The sequence below is a fragment of the Haemaphysalis longicornis genome, unplaced genomic scaffold (genome assembly GCF_048455015.1).
Source record: "Haemaphysalis longicornis isolate Haplotype H1 unplaced genomic scaffold, Haemaphysalis longicornis Haplotype H1 scaffold_8, whole genome shotgun sequence".
NCBI lineage: Eukaryota > Metazoa > Arthropoda > Arachnida > Ixodida > Ixodidae > Haemaphysalis > Haemaphysalis longicornis.
The window spans coordinates 44,131,595-44,150,372 of NW_027526445.1; the positions used below are offsets into that span (position 1 = coordinate 44,131,595).

Consider the following 18,778-nt stretch of genomic DNA (forward strand, 5'->3'; position numbering starts at 1 on the left):
GCGGAAATTCATTGCACTGCTCAGCCCTTAAGTAATCCCTTTTGAAAGAACTGCGACTAGCCGGAAAGCTGCATCTGAAATACGATACTCTACTGGGAAGTGCTGGTTGTCTTAACCCGTATTTAAATATTAAAACGAAGCGTTAGTTTTCCCACTGATGTCGTCTGCAACGCGATAGCGACGAAGTGAAAGAAAACAAAAATGAAAGCCGTTCCACTCAATGTGAAAGCTGTCGTGAGTGCAGAGCAATGATTTGACATAATCGGTGGTGGCGCCGTTATCCGCTTACTGCTACCACCCATCACGCTTTTCGCCGCCCTGTATTCGTGCTCTCTTGATGAATATGCAATTCAAATTTCCCGCCTTCGCAGTGCTCGCGCGCCCCCTGCCTGAAACTGCGCCAGCGGGAGTTCTGTTCTTTTTGCGCTTGCTTTAATTTCGCATGCTAGAGACTCTGCATTTCGAACGCGCCATTTTTTTTTTTTTTGTGCGGCCGCTTTTTTTCGCTGACTATCGTAAAAAAAAAACAACCCAACGAGCGTTTCTAAGTAAATGAACGCGGGGGCTGCCGGTTATACCCACAGATTTTGTCTGAAATGTACCTGCAGTTTTCCTTGCGCCAAACAACGGGGATATGTATGACAAGCGTCAGCGGTTCGCGAGGTTCGAACGGTTATGAATCTTACGACTATTTAAAAACGGCGTGGTTTTTAAAGCCTCAGCGTGACCCCCTGACGACGGTACAGAAGGCTGTACTTGGGTACGTTGTCTCGCAGCGCCGCCTGATTCCGGCAGTCGCTTGACATCGACCGTTAGCGAGCTACGACGACAAGGCGAGCCCATAAAGTGCTCTGCGTGCACTTAAAACACACGCTTCCCGTACTCGAAACCGTGAAGGGTGCCTCGCGTTATGAAGTCGGCGACTATCCCATTGCTCCACTTCACCATAGTCGAAGCGTTTTGGAAAACTCAGGAGACGACAACCGAAGAATCCGTCACGAGAAAGCTGCTCGTTCATACATCGTTGTCGTTCGACGGGGGAGGGGCATGATTGTTACCAGTTCTCAATATCTCGCTCTCTCTCTCTCTCTCCTACGCCTAATTCGTGGAATAAAAAAAAAATAAACACATAAAACTCACTACGCCCTGCTCTACACAGACACTTTTTTTGTTTGTTTGTATACACAACTTCGCATAATCTGTAGCCACTCGCTGCTCGACGTACACACGCTTTTGCAGCCGGCCGGCGCCAACATTATACCGCACCATCAAGTACGTCTATACGACCTAATAAAAAAAATGAAATCGATGAAGTGATGATGACGGCGACTACAATGACAACGATGCGCTGATTGATGGAGTCCTGTTCAGTGAGTCTGATCAAGTCCTGTGCTTCGCAGGAAAGACAAAACCCCTGGCCATCTCCACTAACGTGAAACCTGGTGAAGGGCGAAGCATGCAGTGTATAAGTGTATTCTTGGCGCCTTGGCGTTTTTTCAAACAGAGTTGAAACAGTTGGGGGGTAGAGGCATACAGCTTTGCTGTAAAAGTCTCGTCTCTTTGAAGCACGAAGCTCTCTGCGCAAGGCGTGTGTCCAGGTGTTTTCTTTAGTACGGGTTACGTTCCAGCGCCAGGCGTAAACGAGTTTCCCGGTGTTTTAGGACCGTGACTACATAAGGCGAACGACGATTACGATGACGACGACGACGACGACGACAGGAGACACCAACAGCCCAAGCCCATAAGGGGGTTTCCCCTAAAAAATGGCGAAACTTGCACACGCAAGGCTTGAACCGTGGCGAAGCTGCAAGCTTTATTCTTTTCTATGCAAGCACTAAAGGAACCACGACGATGCATTGCATTATGCTTGAAAGTGTTTATTTGCATGTTCCGAGGTCGCTTTTCACTGTGGTAGTAGTAGTAATGACATCGTCATATCCATCTATATCGTCGTGTTTCTCATGCCCGACTGGCGGGACCGGATCCTTTTGTCCGCAGGCTCTCAGATTTCTTCCAAAGTGCAACGCGTCAGCACGCGCTAGAACCTGTGGCAACCGGCTTCGCGAACTGGGCGTCTTTAGCGAGCCGCCTTGTGCTCCCCCTTTGACGCGCGGACGCACGTGAACTGGTTTTTTAGTTGTTTTTTTTTGCCAGCACCACGCGCAAGCCTGGACGACGCCGGGCGCTCGTCGTGAGGCGCGCGCTTACAGTCGTGGTAAACGGCGGCAGTAACTATGAACCGAATATTTTGATGGCGCCGCACACATTCCGGCCAGTACCACCTCCGCTGCTAAAAATACCGGGCAAATAACAGTCCCGAAATTGTGCAGCACAAGTGAAACATAATCTAAAGAAGCAATGTGCAGCAGAGGACGGGCGCTTCTCGTGACCTTGAGGTTGAACGGCGACCCGGAATGACCAAGATGTAACAGAAGACGAACCAAGAACATCCTGAAGTCGTCGCCAACCCATTACAACAACAGCAGAAGGGGAACCTACCAAAAATAAAATAATAATAATCGATACACGCCAAATGACCATGAAGTAATTTTATAATGTACACACTTGCGGTGCCTTTAAGTTGGCTATAATATAAACTAAGTAGACAAACAAGGACAATGCAGTTGGGCAAATAATAAGAGGAAAAACTAAACAACGACGGTAGAAACCAGAAAAGGTACTTTCACGCCGCAAAACGCCGTAACGTTCTTTTTTTCTCTCTTTGCGGATTGTTGCTCTCCACTAGGACGAGCAGGCCCAAAGCCTATAATAACGTTTCTCGCTTAAAAAAAAAAAAAAAAAAGGCACACTTTGCTGCACATAGGTTTAGCGAACCACAGCACCGTGGAACAAGAGCAACCGGAAGCGGAGTTGCATCGAGTCAAATACTTCACGACGCCGTTAGAGAAAGAGGGATATTAGCCGACCTCCTTTCCGTGTTCCAAGTTCAAGTTCGCAGCGAAAGCGTGGATAACGACGGCCGTTCGTCTCCGCTCCGCCGCATGCGCCGCAACGGAGGACTCAACACGCCCTTCGCCTCTGGCCCCCTCGTCATCTTTTTCGCCGTTTTGTTTTTCCTCATTCCTTACGGGGCGGTGGCAACTCGTTTCGCGGCCGCCTGGGAATGGCGGCCCGGAACAAGACCAAACACACGTGACGAGCAACGTCGGGGGAGCGCACGGAACTCCGCACGCCCGAAGGGAAAGTCGGGCAGACAGCCGTTCACGATAACAGCTTGCTCTTCCCAACGGAAAGCCAATTACACTTGTCTTCTTTTAAACAGGCCATGAAGACCAAATACAAGTTCGTTTTATCAGTACGACTGTTTTGTCCCGACAACAATAGTAATTTTATCACCAACTTCGAACAAACAATCTAGATAATAAAGAAAATACAGTCAACAGAGGCGACTCTGCAGCCACATTCTGGCATTTTTCTATGACGTCACCGGATCTTGTTTTTGCGACTGGCTACCGCATACTTTGGCCATTGCCAAGAAACATACATGGGCGATTGTAGTGTGGCTTCCAGTTCCGTTTCATCCCATCCCTTGAATGCTGACACGCAATTAACACACTATAAAAATGTTTTAGCACCGGCCCGTAACACGTCACTCCTGCACACATGACGTCACTACAGCGCATACTTTGAAGGTTGTTAAATATTTCGTATGTTTTCTTTTTTATTATTATTAAAAAAAAACATCTTTCCCTGCTGCAATTAAACTGGGTGAGCTACCAAAGTGTACTTCTTTCGAATAGAGCAAAATTGTCTTTTGTCTTCGTGGCGCCTTGAAAGCATACAGAGTCAGTGCTAAGGACAACAGAGTTCCATTAACTTCATCAATTATCCTGTTCTTCTCGTGCGGTTCAAATACTCTCGGGACCCGCCAATACAACTTGTCTTGCGTGAACGCCGAGCAAAGAACACGAGGTGTTTCAAATTTCAATTGCGAAACACCTGCACGCAGAGCGCGTGATTAATTGACTGCGCCCCCGCCCCGCTTAGCGAAGAAAATTGATCGCTCTCGAGGCGAGCAGAAATCGTTGAAACCAACACTCACTTACGGGCGCGTACTGCGCCCGAGCCTTCGTATTTAGTATGCAACGCAGAACTCGGTAAAACGGTACGAATGATCCGAGCAGGACCACGGTTTCAAGTTCGAAAGCATTTGTACAAGACGCGAGCTCTTTTGGTTCCCTCGACACCACGTAGCCATGTGGTCTGCCTTTTGATGTCTACTAAACGCGCTACAAAACTGAGTATGTTACAACAGCAGGATGGAGAGTTGGGCGAGTTGGTATTGCGACATGGTTCTGGAAACGGCGCGTTAAAACAGGAACACGAAGAAAAAAACCAGACAGGACGAGCGCTATCAACTGAGGTTTATTCAAAACGAAGAAACATTTATACATAAAACATCGAGTCTGCGCATGCGCTACGATAGCAATCACACCCAAACACTGAGTAGTTAGTCTCACGACTATGGCACCGTCGGACATTAAAGCGCGAACATCTTCGAGCAACAGCGTGAAAACACAGATACTAGGGAAAAAAATGACAAGACGGCGCTGACAGGGCGACGCCATCGTCCTGTCAGCGTCGTCTTGTCATTTTTATGACGTGTCAGTTTCAGAAAATGAAAGGAGGACAACGTCGTCCTGTCATTTTTTTTTACCCCTAGTGTCTGTGTTTTCACGCAGTTGTTCGAAGATGTTCAACCAATACCGACTCCCCCAAATGTCGATCCTTCTGCAGTACATAAAAGCGAGAGCATTTAGTACATGACTGGCTTCAGCCATCGCATCCACATCGTCATCGCCATCATTCGTCACAACTTCGCAGGTTTACTTACAAAGAGAAAGTCGATTTTGTTTGTCCTTGCGGCTATGACCTCTGAAGTTTTTTTTTTTTTTTTTTTGTACGGAAGAGTCAATTCAAGGGATGTGGCCGGGCTGCGTCTGAGCGTCCGGGCAATTTATTTTACGCGGCCGGGCTGGCGGGGCAGGCGATTATTTCGGGACGGTGTGTAGCTGTTTTTGCAGTAGCGAGACATTCCCTGCAGACATCCCGCCTACGTACTTGCCTGCGGCATAGTCGGAGCATACGCTCTGGATTTTTCCTCTTCCTTGCACATCTTGCCTTGCACCTCTTCCCACAGGTTCAAGGATTTGAGGGGGAGGGTGACATTCAAAATGTGACGAGCAAAAGCGCCCGTGAGAAGGAGATTTCGGCGCACGTTAAAAAGTCATTAGGGGGACCGCATTAATCATTCGACGATACGGAGAGCTCAAAATCAAAATTTGGTTTCTCGCCCCACCGACCCTGACCACGGCGTAAGAAATTTTTCCCAGCACCGTGACCCCCTAGGCAAAGCAGCAACCTGCAAGGTTTCCGCGTATACGTTTCGAACTCCCTGAAAAGTTAACAATAATCAGTGCCGATGAACCTGCACTTGAAAACCAACCACAATGTATGTTCAAAGGTAATTTTAACTTGCCTGGAATCGGATGGAATAAATCCGCTATTTACGGGTGACATGACACTGATAGAGCTACCTGCCAGTGTGGCTCAGTGGCTAAGGCGTTGCGCTTCTGAGCACGAGGACACGGGTTCGGTTCCCGGCCACTTTTCGATCTGATGGAGGCGAAAAGCAAAAACACCCGTGTGTACGAGATTTCGGCGCACGTAGAAGATACCCAGGTGGTCAAAATTAATCCTGAGCCAGCCCTCCAATATGGCACGCCTCATCACCTGCGTTGCGTCGGCGCGTTTGCCCCACAATAAATCAACCAGTGACGACGGGCGAGCGGGCGCATGACGTATACGAACTAAAAGAGCGACAGACGTACAAGACAAATCAACGAGAATCACGGAAGAAAAGCGGCGAAATTCCGTCCCACAAGCCAGCCACATCCTCTATGCACCTAGCGCCATTTACTGGTTGGCTTCCAACAGTCCTGTTGTTTTCACCAACTGCAACAACAGCGGACGCAGAAAGCGTGCCGCGAATGAGCTGCGTTCGAGACCCAGCAGTACCAAATTTTTGCATGACCTGCGATTATTTTGGTAGGGGCGAAGCACCTTAGGTGCGCGGGCTGATGGCGTCTCATTTCGTCGTCGTAATGGTCGTCTCATGTAGTCACGCTACTAAACCATCGCGACACTCGTTTACGCCTCGCGCTAGAACGTAACCCGTACTAAAAGAACACCGGGGCACTTGTTCACGCCTAGCGCTAGACAGCTGCGTGCTTCAAAGACGCGAGACTTTTACAGCAAAGCTGTATACCTCCACCCCCCAACGGTTTCATCTCCGTGGGCAAAAACGCCAAGGCGCCAAGCATTTACTTACACACTGCATGCTTCGCCCCTCCCCAGGTTTCGTGTTAGTGGAGGTGGCCCCGATTTTCTACTTTAAAATGTTCTCCCGGCTCGATTCTACGCATTATTTTCGTAAAGAAGGGTCGTTTTATACCCGTTAGATGGGTTTAGGCGCGGGGGAGCGGATTATCAACAAGTTTTACTAATTTCTGCGTCGCATCCGAACTGGCCATGGCTTGTGTCTATCACGAAACGGAATATCTTAAAAAAGCCAGCTTGCCCTGTTTTTGAACTTCAAGCCCATTCCGCTAATTTTTTTTTTCTTTTTTAGTTATCAAGTCCTCGAGGAGCCTACGCAAGCGAATTCGGGCCCGACGCCGCGCTTCCACGTCGCGCGAAGCTGTTGCAAAAACTACGCTAAATTCAATGCCGCTCCGAAGAGACGAAGGAATGACAGGCTGACCAAGTGACGTTTGCGCCTTGAACGGCATCGCAGCATTGGCTAAAACAGTTGAAAGTTCCGCAGAAACTAAGCACGCGGTGCCAAATACCCCCTGTATACGCAGCGGAGCATGCCGCGCCGAGCGATGTTAGCAGCCCAGCGCGCACAGGCAACACTGGTCGGCCGCCGAGAGAACTGGTTTGAGAGTATTTTCCTCCTTTCCCGGCTGCTTATGGAAAATTGTGTATACAGAGGGACGCGCAGCAGCAGACGAACATGACGTTCCGCGCCTAACTCGGGCCACTCTGCCTGCGCCAATTAGGTAGGTCAGCACACGCAGCCGCCTCGACGACACGGTGTTGCAATTTGCGCGCTCGTTTCCTCTCCTTTTAAGAGTGGTAGCAGCAGGTGTTCGGCCGTGTTACGCGGAGCAGGTGAGTTCTGCAGCCTGCCTGCTCCAAGCCCCCCCGCCTCGCCACGTGTAAGGCCACTTCGTGCAAGCACGCGTAAGTCTCGTGCGCAACCGAGCCCCTCCAAGGCCGGCTTCGTTCGTCACTTTTAACAGCGAAGGTGTTGAGCAAATCGTCTGAATATAGTATCCGCAGTTTTAAAAATGGTGGTGTCTGTTACCACGGCAACCGTGAGAATTACCGTCAGTCGCACATAAAGAGAATTTATTAAAAACAAGTTACAGCTAGGACCCGCTGTAGTTAGCTACTACACGGGTCGACAGGGAACAGGATTTACGCAATGTGCCACAGAGGAAAGGAAGTGAACATCACACAAGTTCACAAAACAACTAGTACACCGCACCGAAGGTCCTTAACAATTATGTCCGTGGCACGAGACTCAGACACCATAGTTCACGCGTGGGAGTGAACATAAAAACCACCACAGTTCACACACATCCGTACTATGTCCGTACAGAGATGCATGCTCAGCCAGGCTGCCTAAACTGCGCCTTGGCCTCAAACATACAACTCCTTTCAGCACGCAAGTTTCACCTTATTAATAAGGCACGACACACCATTGCACGGTGTTATTGGCAACCTTGATGAAGCGAGTAGACCAACGCATGAGGAAAGGTTCTTCACCCAACGCCACCAGCTCATGCTGCAGATGCTCTATGGCCATGTGCCTCTCATTGGCTAAGAACGCTACCCGGAGATTATATGGGTTGGAATAAATATTCCCTAAAAAACCGTGTTTGCAGCTGTCCCTGTAGCGATGTGGTATAGTACTTCATCTTGCGCTATTTTTTTTAGCTTTCCGAATTTTTAGGTCATTGTGATTTTGTTAATGCTCTGGTTTTACTCTGGTTTTTACTATATCAAGAGAACGACGCACAGGACTTCTAGAATGGGTTGAATTGCGTTTAATATAGGTTGTGTTCTGTGTCGCTGGGTTGGGTTAGATTAGGTTTGTTGCTGCTGGGCTGGATTTGGGTAGGTTATGACGCCTTGGGTTAGGTTACGTTAGCTTCGGTGAGGTTATGCTACGTTAGGTTACGTTGTGACGTAATATTACTCAGCAAATTTTAGGCCAGCCAGCTTTTATGGAAACTGCCGTGAGAATTTCCCGGAAGTAATTCTCACGGCTGCCGTGAGGCTAGACGCAGCCTTTAAAAATACCAACAAAATTCCGAGCGCTCGTCCACGCGTGCCTCGAGCGCACGTTCGCTAAGCCCACTTAGGAAGTTTGGCCGTTTCCGTTGGCCACAAAAAAAATTGGGCCCATCTCCCCGCGAGGGGGACTCGAGTAAATGCGTCGCATAGGGGGTGGGTGTATTGCGTTAACGTTTATGCGTTGTATCAGCAGCTTCTTGACGTAGCTTGAATGAGTCAAGGATATAAGGCGCGTTCGTAGCGTCCCATTCTGTGTCGGCTTTGTGGCGCAGTGGGTAGAGCACCATGTACATTGCGTTCCGCCCGCAGGGTCGAGGGATCGAAACCAGGCGCCGGATAGTATTTTTTTATTTATAGTGTAGGCGGAGCGGTGCGGACTACGACTACGGATGTCAACGCGGGTGACATCGTGAGTTACTGAAATGCTCTGCATTTAAAAGCTCCAGCGTTCGCCGTGCCAACGCTTGCTCGGAACGACAAAGACACGTCACAGCGTACGCCCCTCATTCGTTCGTCCTCGTGCGCATGCGGTCTGTACTGCACACTTGAATATCGAAGTTGCAGTGATCATTGGTTCCACGTGGCCCGGCCGCGGATAGTTCGCACGGCCGAGGGAGAACAGGCCGCGCTTCGAGAGCCTCGGCTTGCAAAGCGTCCTCTAGAGACGATAAGTCGCTCTTGCAGAGTGGAGTACGAAAACGTCGACCAATACAACGAGCTCACTCTCGCCTTGTCCAACATAACGTCATTGAAATGCTTTGCCGCCGAACTCAACCGCGACACTAAAACTCAACTTTGTACCCGTCAATGACCAGCTGCAACATCTTCGCCATTCAAGTCTTGGGCGTGACTGCGAGCGTCCTACAATTTTTAAAAGACAACCTTTCTTGAGTTACGCAAAAATGGTCGCATACCTGCAACGTTGGGATTCAGCCCGAAATAACGGGATGGGAATAATGTGCGCCCCCCCCCCCCCATTTTTTTTTCTTTTCCTGTGCATGAGGGGAGCAGGAGGGAGGGGCTTTGAGATCCACAAACTGGAGGGGGAATCCACAAAAAGATACGAAGAACACACCCGTCACACGCTGTTGCTGCTGATGACTATTGTTATCTTTACGATTGAAGGAAGCGCTTCCCCTTTGAAATCTTGTCTGTGTAAGTACGCCAAGTTTTTTTTTTTTTTTCCGGACTACGACTGATTGATAATGCGCTGAAGCTGATTATGGTTGTGAAGGCCCCCGTGTTGCTCAGCCCTAGGAAGCGTGTTCGATCCCGGCCTCGGTGGCCGCCGTTCTGATGGAGGCGAAAACGACCGTGTCTCGAGATTTTGCAACCCCCCACTACGGCCCGCCGCGTAGCCCAGGATTAGCTTCAGCTTCAAGTTGAACCCCACAATCGATTGTGAAGGCCCCCTTGCATCCGCATTCGCAGACCGCGTTTTTGCTCGTCTCCACCGCAAACCAGTTACCGTTTCCCTCAAACTGTCTACCTGCAGTGATTCAGGCAGGTATAAACTTGACCTCCATTCCGCACCCCACAGATACGTTAGCACCGCAATGCTGAGTGTTCGATTCTTTCAGTATCTCCGCCATAGCGACAACCAGTAAGGCAGGACGTCGGCTTCTGTACAACTGCTCGTCTCGTTCCGGGGCAAACTTTTCGCAGACGCCCCTGTCCTCACGAAACCAGCTGGGGGGCCCCGAAAAGCAACGCACCCCCTCACCTACTCCCTCCCTCCCTCCGGGGCAGAAGGTAATCCGAGGGGAAGAGATGAAGCGTCGCCGCCTCGGCGCCCCTCTCGTCCGACCCCTCCTCGTCTCGGCGGCGGCGGCTAGCACCATTCGTCACGCGGCAACGGCTACCACGCGCCCCGCGTCGGTGCTCAGGGGGAAAATTAAAGTCGCCGTCGTAGTCGGAGGAGGCAGCCGCAGTCAAGCTAACTACACGGAACTAATCCGGCCGCTCATTAACCATCAGCGGCCTCTTTTTCTCAGTACTGGCGGTGTCGTTTACCTCGGAAAGTGGTCCCTCGCACAGCCCCGTCTAGCGCGAGAATAAGCGAAAGGCGGGCAGGCAACCGCCACTCGGAACTCGGAAGCAACGCTACCAAAGCCCACCGCGTTCACGTACGCGGAAAGCGTACAGAGGGCAACATTACACAGCGTTCCTACTTTCAGCCTTAGCCAACACACCCCAGCGGAATTTGAAGGACACTACTGTGGTGTTCTGTAGTCTAAGCACATCCCTATTGTCCCCAACATTTCTGTAAAAGTTTTTTTTTTTTTTTCGGCAGTGTTCAGTACCGCACGTTCTTTGCACTCCCTGCGCGCCGGGTACGTGAACCACCTGTACTGCGAAAAATTCCTCGGGGTGCACTAAACTCTGCTTACGCGCTTTCGCCTGCATCCTCGTGGATTCCCCTGGCGATAATGGACCTTTTTCCAGTAGCGTAGCCCTTCTGCGGCGGCCGCTTGAACCACCCTTCGCGGAACACGCCACATTTTTTCGGCCTGCCCTGCGCACTTGAGGAAAGCGTCTCAGGCGCAACGCATGGTCTTGGTAGCAGAGAACTTCTTCGATGGCAGCCGTAGCGCCTGCCTGTCGGCCGCTTTCAGGGCTCAGAAAACGGAGCAGTACTTAGCTGGCCAGGCGTTTCTAACTGGATAATGGCGTGGTTTTGTTTACACTTTGCCCTCCAATAACGGCGAATCAGTCTCTCGGAGCGAGAGTAGTGCATGCGCAGAGTGCTTTCTGAAAAAAAAAGGCCTAATTTTTTTTATTTACTGCTGCATTGTGCGTGCGTCTCTTTCTTCCCTTTCATTACTTCGTCTTTTCCGTGCGAATCACTTGCGACTCTTGAAACCACGGCTTCCCCACAAGCAAGGTTCTCAGTGGCGGAAATGCACCCGTTCTAGACTGCGCTGCCACGCGATATGACATCAGCGGAATCCATAAGAACTCAGTTGTGATCTGAAAGACGATATTCTGTCTTGGGCTATCTTAAACCAGAAAATTTTGCTCTGTCTGTCTGCACAACATAAACGGAATTAAAACTAGTTACAGCTAGGACCCGCTGTAGTTCGCTATTACACGGGTCGACAGGACACAGGATATAAGTAATGTGCTGCTGAAGCGAGAAAGTGAACAGCACAGAAGTTCACAAAAAACAAGGTCCACCGCACCAAAGGATCCTTACACTAATAGGTCCAGACGGCAGTGTTCACGCGTGGGACTCAACATAAAATGCCAGATAGGAATTTTCACAAGTATTAAAGCCAATTAAATGCGGTAATTTTGAAGAAACAAGAACAGCAAAAATCCCCGGCGAACCTCACTAACGTGAAACCTGGGGAGGGAGGAGCATGCAGTGCATAAGTGTATTCTTGGCGTTTTTGCCCATGGAGATGAAACCGTTGGGGGGTAGAGATATACAGCTTTGCTGCAAAAGTTTCGTGTCTTTGAAGCACGAAGCTCTCTAGCGCGAGGCGTCAACGATTTTCCTTGTGTTTTATCACCGTGACTACATGAGACGACGCTTACGGGGACGACGGCAGGAGACGGCAACAGCCCTAGCCCCTAAAAGTCACAACAGTTCCCACTCATCAGTTGTCTGTGCGCCTGTTCCTCGATTTAGCCGTCGGCCAAAAGTTGGAAGAATTCTTGAACGAGACGTTTATACAGGCGAGGCATTTGCAAACTACAAAATCTGCTGGCAGTGTTCATAATTGTCAACAATGCTGAGCAAAAAGAAAACACCAGGCATATTTGAGACAAAAACATGATTGCACAAGCGGAACACGCAGCGTTCTTAAAAAAATAGTTTCACCCAACAATACAAAACGAGCTCGCGCGGGCCTGTGGCCGTGTTTCAATTTCAACAGTAACAAAATGTTCCAGCAGATGGCGCGAGCTGTAAAACGCGGGAAAATTGAAACGTCCGCCGTCCCCTATCGTGGGAGAATCCAAAGGGAGGGCATGGGCGTGAGATGTGGGCGGGAAAAGGAAGAGCGGAGCTACGTGGCAAGCGCTGCAGAAGACTACCGTCTTTCAACGACATTCCCAGCGAAGTGAGCAACAAGGCGGCTATATTCTTTATGCGATTTTTATGGCGACGTCCCTATTCCATACCAACAAGGACTCTTTTAACACGAAAGTGTTTTATTCCCGGATACACGAAGATATCGCTGACATCATATCCGTCACGAAAGTGACGCCAGTACAACGAAGCAAGCGGCCTGTAAAGGGTGCACGCCTGCACACAGGGTCTCCTTGCGGGGAAGCAACCTTTAGTATTAGGGTTGTTCGTTTTCGTGTTTTATATTTTAACACGAAAGTGTTTTATGCCGGGATACACCAAGGTTTCAATTGCGTCATATCCGCCACGGAAATGACGCTAGTTAAACCTTTGCCGAAACGACCCGCCAGCATGACGTCGCTCTCCAAGCACACCCACAAGACAGCCTCCGGCCCACAAACCGTGCTGAGCTGCAGATTTCACTTTCGTGTTTTAGTGATTCCTATAGCGGAGGAATCAACCACAGTTTTTTTTTTTTCACGCAATAGAGCAGAATGGCCACGAAGAAAAAATAGGTTTGATTCGTTCTTAATGATGATTGATTGTGGGGTTTAACGCGCCGACGCAACTCAGACGATGAGGCGCGCCGTAATGGAGGGCTCCGGATTAATTTTGACCACCTGGGGATCTTAAACGTGCGCCGAAATCCCGTACACACGGGCGATTATGCTTTTCGCCTCCATCAGAAAAGCGGTCGTTCTTAATGGCAATGACACCATTTTTATCGCAACCTTGAGACAAATAACGGAGATATTACCGTAATTAAGGAAAGCATTTAAGCAGTGACGACTCCCCGACCACCGTCTGGTGATTTCTCTATGACGTCACAGAATCTTGTTTCTGCGATTGGAAGGTTAAACGGCTTATGAAAGGGAACGAAGCGGCGGACACAAAACACGGTACGTTGCTTAACACAGCGTACCGTGTTTTGTCTTCTCCTCTGCTTCGTCCCGTTTAACGCGCCATTTAATATGTACAAGTTCAAAAGAACCGGGCATCAGCACGATCGTACACGAGCATCATCTATCTGCCATCGCGGCATTACAAATGGTAGGTGCGATAAGACGCGGCGAGGGCGGAGGCGATTTTAAACGCCGATAAGCGGACGCTCCTAGCTCATATATGGCAAGTACTACAAACGGCAAATAAAATAAATGGCTGCTCGCGTGTGTGGGCGAGAAGTTGGGAGGAGCCCAAAAACACCCTACAGAGAAAAAAGAAGTCCCGCGAGATCATTCATGCTAGTGCACCTTTTGCTTATTTTGTTTCAATAACTATATTCACTCCCAATGTATCTCAATATTAGCAGGGACTCAGAATACAAGATCTGCTGCGCACACCGTGTTCGCAAAACGCGCAGGGCATTGTAGGAAGGGTGTCGTTCGAGACAAGCACAGAGGCATCCCGCGAAGAGCGCATGCGCCGCAGAAGTGTGCACTATTAAAGCTGCGCGAATGCAGGGGGCCCGCGGTATAATCTTTATGGCTTTGCGTGGGAGCGGCCCCGCGACATGATTGGTGGCCGCTACGGCGGGGTCACTAAATTCCTCGCGTTTAACAACTCCGTCCGGCGTGGCGCGTCACTGCAAAACCACAGCGCCCCCGTGCCCCGCTGGTGTTTCACGCTTCGGTGGCCGCCATTGTCGCCGAAATTATGAATGTATATATATATATATATATATATATATATATATATATATATATATATATATATATATATATATATATATATATATATATATATATATATATATATATATCTTCCTTTCTGAAAGGAAGTCCTTTTTCTGGAAACGTCGGGAAACTTTTATTTTTTAATGTTTTTCTAGCGTGTCTCTGTCTCTACTTACCTTATTTTCTCGCGCTTTGTGTATTTGGCCTATTGATCGTTCTTACTTAATTGTGAATCGAATACGGTTATCTCTTGTATAATTGTAGAAGATCAATTTAAAAATAACTAAACGGCTGTTCTAGTTGTGTCAAAGCCATTCTTCGTCACGTTTGAGAACCACAGTTGATCCCTCTAGGAGTGCAACGCCGTTTTTCCTGTTGAGCAGTTGCGTAACGAGGAGTAAGGGTTGCTTTAAATAATTCATTTTCGATGACCACGGCAATGCCGTTAGAGATACGATGAAACGCTACGTTGGCAACGAAGCTGTAGAAGTTTCCTGCTTGACGAATTACCGCCTGAGTGGAACATAATGGTGAAATATATATATATACGATAGAGAAGTCACATATTTATATTTATATATTCAGAATAAATATCGTTGGTTTTCAATGTGACTTCTATATCGAATAGTTAAGCTTATAGCCAGGAACATTTTATCTTAACTATATATATATATATATATATATATATATATATATAGAGAGAGAGAGAGAGAGAGAGAGAGAGAGAGAATTAAGGGTAGGCAGTAAAGAAAGCAAAGCGGAAAATGTGGTAGGACATTTTATTCTGGTTGAGGCTGATATACTTTTTGAAAGAAAGAAAGAAAGAAAGAAAGAAAGAAGGACAGTCTACAAAAACATGCCCGCCGGGTGGAATCCAAACCCACGACCTCCAGAATACGCGTCTCGTGCGATGACCACTAGACTACCGGCGGGGCTGTGCTCCCCTCTTCACTTTTTGGGGTATTCATGTTAAAGCTGACTTTTTTCCTTCAAAGTATGATTTTTTCGTTCAAAGGCTTTCCTTCAAAGGATGATACCCTTTCTCCGGCTACTTAAATCGGAAAGATTTGGCCTGTCTGTCTGCGTAATTACTTGTCCTGTGCCCCGTGCTCGCGACGTTTGCTGTGCGTGACAAAACGAAACAAGCTTTAAGCAGAATGTGCCTTCTAAGTACGAACAACAGTGTAGGCAATATTATATCCCGCCAGCAACTTGCATCATTAGTTTCTTCATTAGCGCTAACCATCGATACTTTCTCCATCTCGCAGAGTTTTGCGCAGTTAAAACTAAAACAGTACTGTCGAACCTCCAGAACAGTCAAGAACCCCCCCCACACACACACACAAAGAATAAAACGTTTGAGGTAATTCCTACACGCGCCGCCTAATGTTCGGCAGTCAGCATACACGTTCCACTTACATAACGATGCACAAAGTGCTCTAAACATCCTCCAATTAACTCGACATAGGCAAACACCACCAGTTCCATACGTGCCTGACATAAGGTCAAGCTCGTTGATCTCACATGCGCGTTGTTTCGGCGAGGTTCGCTAAGAGGACCTCAATCCCAGTGGTGAGGTCGAGGCTTAACGGGGTCGCTTCGCAGCACACGTCTGGAAAGAAGACACTACAGAAGCGGCATGACCCCACCGGCAATGAAGACAACCCGCTGCGGTTGCCCAGTGGCTGAGGCGCTGCGCTGCTGAGCACGAGGACGCGGGTTTGGTTCCCGGCTGCGGCGACCGCTTTTCTGACGGAGGCGTAAACCAAAAGCGCCCGTGTGTTCGAGATTCCGGCGCACGGTAACGATCCCCAGGTGGTCAAAGTGAATCCGGAACCCTCCACAACGGCGCGCCTCAGCGCCTGCGTTGCGTCGGCGCGTTGAACCCTACATTCAAAGCCCATGAAGACGAAATACAAGGTCTGCTCATTAAAACGGCTGTTTTGTCCCAATAACAGCACTATTTTTGTCGCCAACTTCAAAGAACTAATCGAGATAGTAAAGAAAACATATTCAACAGAAGCGAGTCCCTAACAACTCTCCGGCAATCTTTCTATGACATCGAAGAATCTTGTTGGAGCGATAGGGGGTCACCACCGAGAAACATAAATGGGCGGTTGTAGTGCAGCCTCTCGTTTCGTTTGATCGTATTACTTGCGTGCTAGCACGCACATAACACACCGATAAAAATGTTTCAGTACCGGTCCATAACAAGTCACTCGTGCCCATATTACGTAATTATGGCGCCAAATTTGAAAGTTGTTCCATATTTCACGCGTTTTTCGCTTGAAAAAAAAAAGGTATTTTGTGGGTGGAATGGAGTTGTCAAAATCTTGTTCTTTCAGATCGAACAAAGTTGTATTTTTCTTCATGGAAGTGTTCCAGTCGACGGTTTTCACGTTTGATTGACGACTGCCCATTCCCACTGACAATTTGCTCCAGTGAGACACGGCGCTAGATACAGGACGAAGACGAAAGGGAATGACATCGTGTGCGCTTGCTTCCAAGAAGATGCATCCCAAAAGAACCAGTCGGGCACTCGAGTACAGCGCGAACTTCGCATCTTCAGAGGAGTCACACTAAATGAAAGGGTCCTCTTAGGTAAAAAAAAAGTTTTCTAAAGGACGAAAAGTTCCTGCGTGAGCTGTATAAAGAAGTGACGGCAGCGTTGGCATGTATGGGGACGATTTACGGTTAGTTTTTGCGGTTAGTAGCAGGGTTTGGGAGGTCGTTTTGCCAGTTTTTTTCGGTCATCCTCGTGCTCTGTCGGGTTCCGGCATCAAAAATGTGGAAAAAGGGACGAGCCGCCAAAACCCGTTCTGATGAGTGCTTTTATGGAACGTGGTAATGATGATGATGATGATGGGCACGAGGGAGGCGAGGCGTCTTCTTTTTCACGGTGTCTAGCGCAGTTTGTTCAGTGTGCATATTTAACAATCTCCTGTCTACATCGATAAAACGAACATCGGATATAACGAACATGAATTTTGTTCGCACGCTGTATCGTTAGATTATGACGGCGTCTTGACTTCTCCCCCACCCTGCCCCCACAAAAGACGCAATCGGGCCTCGTTGTCGCTTTTAAAACGCGCCTTAAAATTCTTTCACCGCCTCGCAAAAACCTGCAAGGATCTAACCGCGTCGCGCGTATGTGCTACTGCATCTTAATTCTCGTCTCCATGGCGTGCTAAGAGATCTTTCCAGAAGTAAAAAAGAAAGGTAAAAAAAGTTAGAAATGCATCGCGGCCAGACAAGAGTCTGGTAGCCATAGGATTTTAACCTCTCTGGACAAAAATCTCGCAGCCATCTTCGTCATAGTATCAAGACGGAAAAAAACGCTAGGCGTCAAAACTGCGATACCTATTCGTGAAACGTCCGTGCATCATTACGTTGGCACGATAACAAACTTCCACTGGACCATATTCCGAAACTTCAGGCAAACAACAAAACAACGTTCTCTTCACTGCCCGAGGACAGCATATCTGATCTCGACATGTCGCGCGAAGGCATTCTACACGGCTTGGGTGCACTTAAACTGCGCTGGCTGTAGCAGTGTAGTTCCGCAAGTACTAGTCGTGTCTCGGTTGCTTTTTATTTGTGAAGCTTCGACTGAAGTTACCAGGCGGACAGAGAGGCGAAGAGGCTATTAGGTTTGTCAACCCAAATCTGTCAAACAACCGGAAGAACTTCGCTGCAGATCCCACCGCCTCAATCCGAATCATCGCGGTAAACATTTGTGTTCGCGCCGGCTTTAAAGTTCACTTCCTTTGCCAACAGCTCCCTCAGAGAAAAAAAGAGAAGCCGACGAGACACAAGAGTCGTGGAAACCCCGCGAGACGCCGAGACGTCCGCAAGTTCACGGTCGCCAAGAGGGTCGGAAGTCTGTCTGCGTTTCTCCCGGCGGTAACTTCCAGCTAACGACGCTCTCTCTCGCTCGCGCGGTTCGCGCAGCGTCTCGCCGGCCTCTCGCGGCCTGTCAGGCGCTGTCAAACAGGAACATCGCGTTCGCTTGAAACCCAAAAATAAATAAGGGGGGATCGGAGAAACCTTGCATTAACGAGCAGTAGCCGCAATCAGGTTACACGACGGCGACCGGCCGAGGAACACAACTCACCGGTTGCTGTTTCACTACGGGGAGCCGTCAGCGTCGTCAATCCCAACTGGAAATCCATGATGCCACGCGCTTCTTTCGGTCGGCCGAAGTCGCGCGCACACACAAACACTGGACGCCGGCAAAACGACGCGCTCCGTGTTCAAACCGCGCACCACGGCGTCGTAGACATCGACGCCCGTCGTGGCACCACCAGCGCCTCTTCGCAACCGCACAAAGCGCACGGACTCCGCTCCGGCCACTGCACTCGCAACAAAGCTCTCCGCCGCACGCTACGGGTCGGGCTGGGCCGCTCGCTCGTTCAGAAGGCGAGAGCGGACGCGCCTCCGCTGACCCTGGCGCCACTTCGCGTCGTTAGCGAAAACTAGAACTCGGAACGCGGGAAGCCCGTGGGAACACGGCAGGCGAAGCTTTTATGCCATCGTAACGACTGATCAATACCGGGGCATTGGCGGTCAGTCAATGTCCTCAAAAGCGGAAAAGAAGAAGAGAATCCGTGCTCTTTAAAACAACCACAATTCTCCGGCTTGC

General features: G+C 49.1%; 1 protein-coding gene across 1 annotated transcript in view; it reads right to left on the minus strand.

The window, feature by feature from the left end:
* LOC144149890 (inactive tyrosine-protein kinase 7-like) overlaps nucleotides 1-18,546 on the minus strand; it is a 183,753-nt gene extending 165,207 nt beyond the window's left edge. Inside the window, exon 1 of the mRNA XM_077681619.1 lies at nucleotides 18,251-18,546. Coding sequence (XP_077537745.1) covers nucleotides 18,251-18,308 — 58 coding nt within the window. The 5' untranslated portion in view covers nucleotides 18,309-18,546. The remainder of the gene's footprint in view (nucleotides 1-18,250) is intronic.
* Between the last annotated feature and the right edge of the window lie 232 nt (nucleotides 18,547-18,778).